At 40.3% G+C, this 12,088-nt stretch overlaps 1 protein-coding gene across 2 annotated transcripts in view; it reads right to left on the reverse strand.

Annotated features, from left to right (window-relative positions):
* Positions 1-12,088, reverse strand: part of dock1 (dedicator of cytokinesis 1) — a 744,225-nt gene that overhangs the window by 67,811 nt on the left and 664,326 nt on the right. For both annotated transcript variants that reach the window (XM_068052738.1, XM_068052739.1), the window contains exon 41: positions 2,578-2,719. In XM_068052738.1, the coding sequence (XP_067908839.1) occupies positions 2,578-2,719 (142 nt within the window). The remainder of the gene's footprint in view (positions 1-2,577; positions 2,720-12,088) is intronic.

The following is a 12,088-nucleotide window of genomic DNA, read 5'->3' on the forward strand; positions in this document are numbered from 1 at the left end:
GAGCGAGGGGGCAGAGAGAAAGAGGGAAAGGGGACGGGTGGGGGGAAAGAGGGACAGAGCGAGAGGGGGACAGAGAGAGAGAGGGAGACAAAGGGGGGAGGGGGGACAGAGAGAGAGAGAGAGAGAGAGAGAGAGTGATCAAGATCGCTCCTGACAGAATGACATCTATCCAGAATACTCCGCATTGCTACAAGTGTCAGGCAAACACTGACTACTTGTGCAAGCAAAAAAATGCCAGGTATCTCACTAAATCAGTGTCCAAAATAATGACAGTAAATCAATAAATTAATCTTCTCATTTAAAGCTTCTTCACAAAAATGCACCTTTTGTTGTTGTTTTGATTAATAGTAGGCTAAATTTTAATGCCTTTATCTTTCTGAAATTGTCTCACCAGCAACCCCCCCAATGTAAGATAAAAATTGTAATATGCCCCCCACCCCCCATACAAAAAGGTTGGACAACCCCTGCTCTAGAGTCTGCCAAGGATCAATCGTCTTCCACATTTGGATGTCACCATTGGTGACTCATATGCAAAACATAGGATCAGTTTTCACCTGTATGCTGATGACACCCAACTCTATGACACCACCTGTTTTGATCTCTTTACTGTTTTTGCATTTTCTAACATCTAGTCTTAGATAAGCCACAATTTCCTTGAGTTAAACATTGGGAAGATAGAAGGCATCATATCTTTAGTCCTCACCACAAACTCTGCACCCTTTCCAATCAGTGATTCCATACCTCTCTGGTAACAAGCCTATTGGCAACCAAGGCATCATATTCAACCCTGAGCTACGCTTCTGACTCCATATATTCTTCATCATAAAGATCGCTGACTTCCAACTGCAAAACATCACCTGCTTCCACCTCTGCCTTAGCTCATCTGCTGCTGAAACTTCCATCCATTTATTTGTCACCTCCAAATTAGACTATTCCAATACTCTCTTGGACAGCCTTCTGTCCTTCATGCTCTGTAAACTTCAGCACGTGAAAATCCCTGCTAACCTGTATGCACACCATATCCTGTTCATCCAGCACCCTTGCTAACTTATATTGGCTCCCAGTCCTCCAATTTAAGATTTTCAACCTCATATTTAAAGTCCTTCGTGGCCTTGCCCTCGCTACCTTTGTTTCTCCTCCTGCCCGATAACCCCTTCCCCAGAACTCTCCTTTCCTCAGACTCTGTCCTCGTGTGTTCCCTCTATTCTCTTCAACTCACCATTAGCAGCCATGCCTTCACAAATCTAACCATGTTCTGGAATTCTCTCCTTAAACCCCTCGACCTCCCTCTCCTCCTTAAAATCCACATCTGACCAAGCTTTTGGTCATCCTTCCTAATATCTCCTCCTTTGGCCCACCATCGATTTTTGGTTGATTATAACTCCACGGGCTGAATTTTGTGGAGCCGGTTGGGATCCGGACGCCGGGCTGCAAAAGCGAGGGGAACCTCACCTCAGCTCTCTGGAGATGCCCCCTGCTCGATTTAACGGCGCTGCAGCAATTAACTGCCCAACGCCGAGGTCCCCGTTCCTTTAATGACCGGGATCCCGCCTCCCAGAAGGCCAGCAGCTCAGTAGTATCAGCAGCGCCACCAGGAGCGATGGCCATTGCCAGTACTACAGGAGGTCTGAGACCAGGCCCATTACTGGAGCCATGGACCCCAGGTAAGTGTGGTGGGGTTGCTGGGGTCTGTCTGGTAGACACCGGCAATGGTGGGGGCTGGGGAGGGTGGTTGTTGCAGCCCTTGCTGCCGGGGACCCTCTGTGGGCAAGCTGTGGCCCACGAAGGAAGCCCCTTGCCCCCAAGGAGGCTGCCTTGTTTTAGTGGCACCCCCAGCCCCCGCTGGTTTAAATCCAGCGGAGGCAGGAAGAGGTCCTTAAATGGCTAATATGTAGATTATAAACACTCTGCAGGTGAAAGTGATTAGGAGGTTTGCAAACTAGATTTGAAGACATACATCAAATAGCCATCTTTCAGTTCCAAGAAAACCGAAGTAAACAATAAATTCATTTTTTTTAACCCGATGCAACTTTTTGACACTTAATGTACCTGAAAGCCCTTCATGACACAAGTTTGCTTTAAGCAAGATCAAGGGGAGTTTTAATGTGGAAAATATGCAAATTGAACAAATTGTTAAACGTTGATGTTTGTAGCAGCTACATTTGAACATGATACAGTGTTGTCCTCAGGATTTCAGTAAGGCATAACTGGCATGTGAAAATTTAACTTAAACTGCAATAACCACCCAGCTGTACAATTATAGATTCTGTCCTTTTAAATTTGGACAGTGTTTGCAGAGTGTATTTTGAGTTACGTACAAATTAGAGTGAAGTGCTGAAGGGGACAATTTATGATTATTGGTGATACTGGTGAGAGCAATTTGAGCTTATGAGTTAAATGTGATGCAAAAGAAGTGTATTGGATCCAATATATAAATCTAGTGAAAATATTACATAATCACTAACATGTAAGGTCATATTTTCTTCAACTACAGTTTTATAAATTGAAAAATGTTTTTCTCAGGAAAGCAACCCTTCCCCTCCCAAAGATACACATGCCAGCACATTCTAAGGATACACTGTCCAGTAGAATTTTTGGTGTCTTCACTTGGAGGAGATGTTGTCTTCATTTTTTCTGCATTGGGAAATATAGTGAATAATCTTGCTTCAAAATCTTCACGTCGCTCATACTCTTTTCCTCTGTAAATGAACATCTTGTTCTAGAAAAAATATTTTTGAAACAAAAATTATGAAACTCTAAGTAATCAGAACCGCTAACTCTTCTGCAGTTTCACTGCTGCACAGTATAGATGGAGAAGATGGTAAAATCTGTCACCAACTAATCTTTGTCATTTCTTTGTCATAGTACCATCTCACAGCAATCTTTTACTTTGCGGTGGAGCAAATATCAATCGTTGCTGGTTTTTTCACAATTTTCCAGTTGACATGAACTCAAAAAGAGACACCAGTCTCCACCTATCCTAGCCACTCTGCACCTCCAAAGTTCTGATCTGGCCTCCTCTATTCTTTTGTGGTTACCTCCTTCTTGTTTCCATGTATTCAAACAGTCATCTCCTGTCCTATTCAGAGTCTCTGTGTGATTATGTCTACCGTTTCACATTTGCAATTTCCTCACCATATCAATGTCTATGAAATTGCTTCTTCAAAGGTTTTTTCTCATTCCCATTCCATTAATTTCTCCTTTTCATGTCATGTGCCTACCTCAGTTCTATCCCATTCATTTTCACCCAAAGTTTCTTCAGGCAGGAATAGGCACTGCTCCCTGTCCTTCATTATCTCCGACAAAAACAATGGGAATGGGTACTATTTAAAACCACTCAAATAGAATGAAGCCATCTAGTTCCCAATGGTTAAAAGGTCACATGTTAAAACAAAACTTTAATGGTTGACGGGGAATATGCAGAGACAAATTCAACTGAAACAGAAGGCATTTAACTCACATGAGGACAGGAAAAATATTGTATGCAATTAAAGAATACATAAACAGCCATAAGATTAGCTAAGAGGTCTCGGAAAAAGATGGTGCGTAATTGTGGTAGTAATAGCAAAAGCTTTTTCAGCCATGCCAGTAGTCAAAAGATCATTAAGGACCTTTTACAGCCACAAAAGAATACTGTTGGGAAGATTCAAACTGATCTTCAGGTTATGGAAGAGCTGCTGAATGACTATTTCCCATCAGTCTATACATCTGTAGGTGATGCTTATGTTCCAGATGAGGATGTTCAAAATTGAATAACATTACTATTTATTTTATTAATAATGCCATTTTAGATAGATTAGGAAAGCTAAAATTGATAGGGCTCCAGGTCTGTATCATATCCATCTAAGGGTGATTAAAGAGATAGGACATGTGTTCTGTGAGACACTTGTCTGTATCTTCAATAGTTCAATAGAGTCAGGGATAGTTCCCTTATCCTGGAAGCTAGCTTATGTCGTTGCTACTTTTGAAAAATGGGACAAATCAGAGTCAGAGAACTACAGGCCTATCAGCTTGATATACATTATGGGAAGATGCTAAAAGGGGTCAGAAGAAATGCCCTTTATCATCACTGGGAAAGAGAAGGGGCCATTGGAAATTCATAACACGGCTTCTGAAAGTCATGCCTAACAAATTTGATAGGAGTTTTTTTGCAGAAGTCTCTAAGGTAGTGGATGAGGGAAATCCAGTAGACATCATCTACCTGGACTGTCAGAAAGCATTTGATAAAATACCTCACATGATGGTAGAATCAGTCAGGATTTAGCATTGCTACCTGTTGTTCATTATCTCCAACAGGAATGGGTACTATTTAAAACAATTCTTAAACAGAATGGTTATCAATATCCTGCACCCCAAAATATATAATTAATGTATGTGATTCAGTTTGCCCCCATCCCCCAGGGATTGGTTCTAAGCCCACCACTCTTCACAGTCTATATTAATGACCTGGACAACGATATTGAAAGTATGGTAAGTGAGTCTGCAGATGATGTCAATATCTGTTCAAGAGTTAAGACAGTAGAGGAATACAATCAAATCCAAGAAGTTTTAGAGTGCTAGAGGAGGGGTCACACATTGGTAAATGGCATTTAACTTAGATAAATATAGTGTCATGCACGTTGGTCCGGCCAGACAGAATACATGTATTATTTACAGGGAACAATGTTGAAAGGGGTGTTATTGTGCAGAGATCACTGAAGATTCATGACCAATATAGAGAAACTGTAGCTAAAGCTAAAAAGGTATGGGTTGATAAAACTATTCAGTATAAATCAAAGGATACCATTTTGATACTGTACAGGCCGCTGGTCAGACTGCATCTAGAGCGCTGTGCCTAATTTTGGTCCACCCACATGGTGGGTGATATAGTGGCCTCGGAAAAGGGCCAGAGGAGAGCTACATGAATACTTCTGAGCTTAAAGAACCTCAGATAGGCTCAAGGACCTTGGTCTATTTACTTTAGAGCAATACAGACTTAGAAGTGGCCTGACAGAGTTCTACAAAATAATTAAAAAGGCTGTCTAGTATCCCTATTGATTGATTATTCCAGTTCAACAAATTGGGGAGGACCAGGAGACATGAGTTTAAACTATGTACAAGTAGAAATAGACTGGATATTAGGCAGTTCTTTCCCCAGAGAACTGAGTGTCTCAGGAATACATCATCAGTTAGTGTGGTGGATGCTGACTCTCTGCCTTCAAAAGGAAGCTGGACTATTTCCTGACTGGGGCAAAGGTCACTGCATAAGAAGGTAAGTGTCTTTATAGGTAAGACTTAGTCCACGTGATCTTCTGAATCAGTCTTGATCACCTGAGGGGTTGAAGAGAAATTTTACACAGTATTTTTTTTTCCCCTTATTGGCCCTGGAATTTCTCTATTTTCCCCTCTCCTAAAAAATGGGGGCCAGTAATTAACAAGTTCAGGGGTTACCTAAAGCACCCTTTAATTCCCAACACCCAACTGAAGCAATTTTCAGGAAGGTCTGTAATGAGCAAGCAGCATGCCTGCCTGAAACAGGTGAGAGGCTGGTTGAAAATCCAAATTGTCATCCCATGGCACTGTAGGACCCTAATTGCAAGTTTCAGCTACAAATGGGTGAAATTCAGGACAAATTTGAATCATCACACAATGAGAATTCAGTTTTATCAAAGGACTGCAGCAAGTATTGATTTGATTTACTCTAGTTCACTTATGAGTGAGTGTAGAGGCCAATTCAGTAAATTGACAGTGAAAATGATTGCTAACGCACACCACACAGAAACTGCTGAGACTCCTCACAAAACTGTCTACGAAACTGCTCTTCCCTTTGGCCTCCCAAAGATCTCTTGCCTGATGCTGGTCCATTTCAGGCCACCTTTGGGATCGACGTCCCCAAAGCCCAACTAGTCTGCTGGCTCAGAGTAGCAGCTAGCCAATTTGCCACCCTCCCAGATATAGCGAGCTGCAGCCGAGCAGCTGCTTGGCGTCCACAGCTCACTGGGAACATGCTAATGAGGCTAATGCCTCAAAGTAGCTTGTGTGTCACACTGGCATGAAAAGACGTGCATCCGCTCTGCCAATCTCACATCCGTTTCGGGCATTACTCATAAATCGCCTCCTGTTAGATTTTTCTTTTGACGTAGATTGAAAATGTGGCAGTCTGGACATAAAAATTAGATCAAATTTCTATTTTAAATTTCAAATGCATCAAATGTCAAAAACATAACAGTAAAAATTCATGACTACCCTTTTCATGTTTTACATATTACGTTGATTTCTTTCTTTCAATCGTATATTCAAAATGCAAATTTTTGGTTATTCTTATAAACAGTTGTATATTTCTCCCTTAAGTGTCCAGGAACTGAAAGCAGGAACTTAATATTTCTAACTGGAAAACTCATACATTGATCAATGACAAAGGAATTTTATTCTCCCAGTGAGATGGCAGACACAATTCCTAATTGTAGGCTGAAGGAAAGTGAGAATTTCTTTTGTTTTTAATGAAAAGTCCAGGAGGAATCCAATTCTGTTTTAACCTTCATGCAATGAGAATTCATGCTTTTTGAAGGACTGCAACACTGGTATTGATTTGATTTACTCTTAAAAGTGTAAAGTCAATTCAATAGATTGACAGTATAAATGATTGCTAACGTACACAAGACATTTTAAACATGGGAGTTTCAAAATCCATGGTAGAACATCTATCATAGACATTTTTCTGAAGTGTTTTGAATAAATTGCACTGATAATGCGTAACACTTTCCATGGAAGCCAATGTTCCAATGGAAACTTTCACAAGATGTTCATAATTGAGTGTGAACATACATTTTAGATTAACTTGTAAACTCGAAATTTAAAAAGAAATTTCATATTGGACTCCATGGTAACCATTAACTTAATTTAGATTACCTTTACTGAAAGTAATTACATGGAGGAGATACATTTATTGCAGTGAAATTACACATGTAAGTAGCTTTTTGAATTTACAGGAGAAAAGGTATGTTGGAAAGAGATTTTAGCATTGCATTGGGAGAACATCACAACTTTTCTTTCAAGTACTGTAATATAAAAAGGGTAACAATACTGTTGTCAACTTGTATTCTTTTGGTTGTGCAATCAAATTATCCGCAAAATCTTGTCTAAAACTAGGAATATGAACAACACTCAAATGTTCCTTCATTGTACAAAAAATTCAGAGACAGATGGCAGCTAAGGGACTTGGATGGTACAAGGGTGCTGCACAGTCATTTCACATCCAAATGCTGAGTTCAAAAAGACGGAGGTTGAGGGGGGACCTGATTGAGGTGTACAAAATCATGAGAGGTATAGACAGGGTGGATAGCAAGAAGCTTTTTCCCAGAGTGGGGAATTCAATTACAAGGGGACACGAGTTCAAAGTGAAAGGGGAAAAGTTTAGGGGGGTTATGCGTGGAAAGTTCTTTATGCAGAGGGTGGTGGGTGCCTGGAACGCATTGCCAGCGGAGGTGGTAGATGCGGGCACGATAGCGTCTTTTAAGATGTATCTAGACAGATACATGAATGGGCAGGAAGTAAAGAGATACAGACCCTTAGAAAATAGGCGACAGGTTTAGATAGAGGATTTGGATCGGTGTAGGCTTGGGGGGCCGAAGGGCCTGTTCCTGTGCTGTAATTTTCTTTGTTCTTTGTTCAGACTGATGACATAACAGTCTGTTTTTTTTCTGTAGCAGTACAGGTTACATCTAAAGTGTGTCTAGGCAATCTCAACCCAGGTCTTAGTAAAAAAACTGGCCACAAATTATCACAAATTGACTCTAAGAGCTATTTAAATTCTTTAAAAATGGAGAAGCCTCATTTTCATCATAAATTCCAACTTAAACAACAAATTGTGTTTATACAGCAATTTTAATGTCATAAAACCTCCCAAGGCCTTTAACTGCAGTGCTATGAAGCAATATCTGACACCGAGCCATACAAGGAGATACTAGAGTAGATGACCAAAAGTTTGGTCAAAGAGATAGGTTTTAGGGAGACTTTTGAAGGAGGAAAGAGAGGTAGAACGACAGTGAGGTTTAGACAGGGAATTCCAGAGCTTAGGGCCTTGAGAGCTGAAGGTGCTGCCAACAATAGTGGTGCGATTAAATCGGAAAAGGCCAGAATTAGAGGAGCGCAAATATCTCGGAAGGGTGTGGGGCTGAAGGAGATTACAGAGATAGGGAGTGACGAGGCAGGCATCAAGATCGGCGCAGGCTTGGAGGGCCGAATGGCCTGTTCCTGTGCTGTATTGTTTTTTGAGGCCATGGAAGGACTTGAAAATCAAGGCATTGCTTAACTAGGAGCCAACGTAGGTCAGTGAGCACAGGACCAATGGGTGAACAAAGACGGAGTGCAAGTTAGGTCACTGGCAGCAGATCACCTCAAGTTTAATGCAACAACATTCTGTGAACATGCAGTTTGAAGAATACATTCTGAATAGAAGTAAATAAAAAAAGCTGCCAACAAGAATCCACCTGCTTTAAGTAGTGCTCTGTTGACACATTGCAAGCAGCTAATAAACTATTTAACTAGGCTGAATGTTGAAATGTTTGTTCATGCAGCTGTTGCGTGTGCAATATTTGATTAAAATAGCTCAGTGATAGTTGTGATTACCCTAATTTATTCACCAAGAGTGCACTAACAACATCTATAATGGAATGTCATGATCAAATTTTTAATGGGCAAGATGACAAACACATGGCAAAATGTCACTCAAAATGTGAATGCAGGGTCAACTATGCAAAGTACCTATCTAGAGGTTCAGTGGAATTTGCACAACTGAAAGAGGAACACACCGATGAAACATGAATAATGATTGTAAAGTGGAATAGGACACATATAGACATGAAGGAAAGAAGTAGTTACAGATATTGAGCCAGATTTTGTTGTAGCAGGGCATCTAACATTGTCTTCTGTTAATTTGACTTGCCCTTGCATTTAGGTTTTCAAATTATTTTGCATGGAAAATTGCTGAATCTGCAAGCTGATGCTGCAGCAGCAAGGGAAACAAGGCATTTGGGACCTGAGTGGACAGGACAAGTAAATGTGTATTTCCTTAACCAATCAGATTGAAAGACTGTGAAATAAACAGCACAAGAACGCAGAAGGAAGTGTAAGTTAAGTGAATTCACAGTCAAGTCAGGTACAAAAAGGAAAAAAAGGGAAAGAAAGATTGAATTTAGAGAGAAAAATAGTAAGAAAAAATTAAATTTTACAATTTTAAAATCTCAACAATAATTAAGACCTGAAGGAATGAGACTCCACAATTGTAAGAGTTAATTTTCAGGCCAGAATGGTTGTTTGGCAGTAATTATCACATCGTTCAAAGGGACAAGACTTAAATTTCTGCAGCGAGTTTAGTTTGCTGTTCATCAATATAGTTAACACTGACTATACGTATGTCACGGCAAACAGGTTCTCTGAGTGAAAGTATCGAGATATCTTCTGCAGTCAGCTATGATCTTGAAGTATATCCAACTGGACTGTTTTTGGATGAGATTAGTATCTGACATAATTTCATTCCCTTGACGGCACTCCATGAGTTTCCTATATCAAACATTATCTTTGGAACTTCAATGCCACACCATAGTTGTATATTTGTCGCCATTTGTTGCAATCTGTGTTTTGCGGCACTTTCCATGTTTGCAGACGGAAGTCAGCACAGAATAGGGCTCTCAGCACTCCTCTGGAGTTCTTACTGTTATGAAAGTACTTCCATTTTAAAAATATTTTGTGAGGACTTGTGTTTTAAAATTGTGAAAATGGATTCCTTTGGAGGGCTGAAGAAATTACATAGATGCTGGACTGGGGTTTTTTTTTAAAGTCACTGAAAGGACTTTGGGACTTGGTTTAAAAACAACCCTTACTGGATGTCACATGTCTTAAGCTAAATAAACAACAGGAGCCTTGGTGACTAGGGGGAGAAGTGGCATATCAAGATTTATGGTGGTCAAGAGTTGGTTTTGTTTTGCATTGTTTTGACTCAGTTGGGGATCAGCCTGTTAAGACAGAAGACGCCAGTTCATCCATTCTCCACCTCTCTGAGAAACACTGAGAATCCAATGTGTGATAGCTGAAACCCCTGATACCGCATTACTCCTGGAAAGCCTGCCAGACTAATCCTTGACGTCGCCTGAAGAGAACTACTACAAAAAGATCCCAGTGACAGCTGTCTACATGTATTTAGCACGGCAGAAAAGGGCCAACTGATATCATTCTACACCTTATCCTTTTCGTTCAAGAATTAACAAGCATTTGACCAAAGTATTTTTCTTGTCTTTTGTTTGTAAAGAGATCACTACAGAGAAAACTTCTTTATTTTTTTCTTTAACCGGTGTGTGTGTGTGTGTGTCATGTGCCTGCCCATTTTTTTTTTCATGTTTGTGCTTTTGGCCAGGGCTGTTCATTATTCGATCATTTAACACCCCTTCTGCACTAACGCTTTGTCTTTCACCACACCATTAACACATGCTTTGCCTTTGCTCCATGATCTTCTGGTCAGTTATTCTCTGCCACTGTCCTATCAACACCTTCCCTTTTGTGATCTTTTGCCCCACCCCCGCTTTATTTGCTTAAAATCTATTACATTTGTAACCTTTGCCAGTTCTGATGAAAGGTTACTGACCTGAAACGTTAACTCTGCTTCTCTCGCCACAGATGCTGCCAGACCTGCTGAGTATTTCCAGCATTCTTGTTTTTATTTCAGATTTCCAGCATCTGCAGTATTTTGCTTTAATTTGTCCATGCGCATGTGCGCTGGGCTAATTTAAAAGGGAACTTTCATATTTCAATCTGTGTGTTAATGCTTTGCATCTTTACTGAATAAGTCTGGTTTTATAATAAATTAATAATTTTGTTGTTTATTAAAGAAACTCAGTTGTGGATTTTATTATAAAATAAAAAGAGAGTATAACTGGCTATATCGGTAACCTTGTAAAACATTTAAATATATGTTGTGACCCATGGAGAAGTGGAACTAGAGAAAGAAAGTACCTCGATCGTAAGATTATCCAAATCTGTTACTGCTGCTGCAGCGATTCCTCTTTGAAAAACTGCAGACAGGAATTCCTAACCTAACAATGGGTTAGGACCTTTGGATTTCACGGAGGGGGAGGAATCAGGGGATGGTGCTTTAATTGATATGGGAGAAAAGATGGGAGAAGCCAGAAGCAGTGCTTTGGGGATGAGGGATGAGGGATGGGGGTGAAAGATAAGAGGAAAGGACAAAAGGAATTGGAGAGAAGCTTCCTTTAGCTCTATGGTCAGCAAAATAACTGATTCCTTGTTGGGCAACTTTGTTAAAAAAAATTGCTATCAACTTTCTCCTAGTAACAAAGTACTTGTTAAAATACAATTAAAAATCATTTCCAAATGATAAATGGGAACAAAGGTTTGGGCTCAAGTAGGACTTATATCAGAAAGTTTGTTTACAAGCAGTGATTAATGCGTGTAAAGGACTTAATCCTAGCTAGAGTAATGGAAGCAGAAATCCTGGAATCAATTAAAAACATGGGGTTTTTAAGGTGGCTGCATTAAGATGAGCCAAATGCCCTTCCTCATAAGTGCGTATTTTGTGAAATTAAGCAACTGTCCCTTCCTGTTTATATGAAAAAAAATTGAGATGCTCATCTTCATTACAGATTCCAAACTATAAAAAAATGCCTCTAATAGACAGATAAAAGACACCATTTTCTGGTTGGTGGTGGTGGGGGAGTGGGGGGGGGGGGGGGGGGATGGCAGGTGCATGGCCTTAAATAAATTATCCAAGTAAATAAATCTTGAATACTTTCACTGTCCTCTTGGCTTGCTTTAAGCTGTAATAGAATAAGGGTAGTAGAACACTGATGTTCTACAGTGTTCTATTGGGCTGAGTGGCCTGTTTCTGTGCTGTAATATTCTGTGTACGTCTATGTACAAACCTATGTAAATTATTCAGCACTGCAGAGGCTTCTGCTCTCAAGGCTAGTTCTCATAATCTGTGTCTCCCACAGGTTCAAATGCCAAGGCGGAAGGACAGATTCCTGTGTCTGCAATAGGCCCTGCACTGCTAGAAGAGACATCAAAGTATTCACTGTCACACTTTACAATTGGATCC

Source organism: Heterodontus francisci, chromosome 20 (genome assembly GCF_036365525.1).
Source record: "Heterodontus francisci isolate sHetFra1 chromosome 20, sHetFra1.hap1, whole genome shotgun sequence".
Classification (NCBI taxonomy): Eukaryota; Metazoa; Chordata; class Chondrichthyes; order Heterodontiformes; family Heterodontidae; genus Heterodontus; species Heterodontus francisci.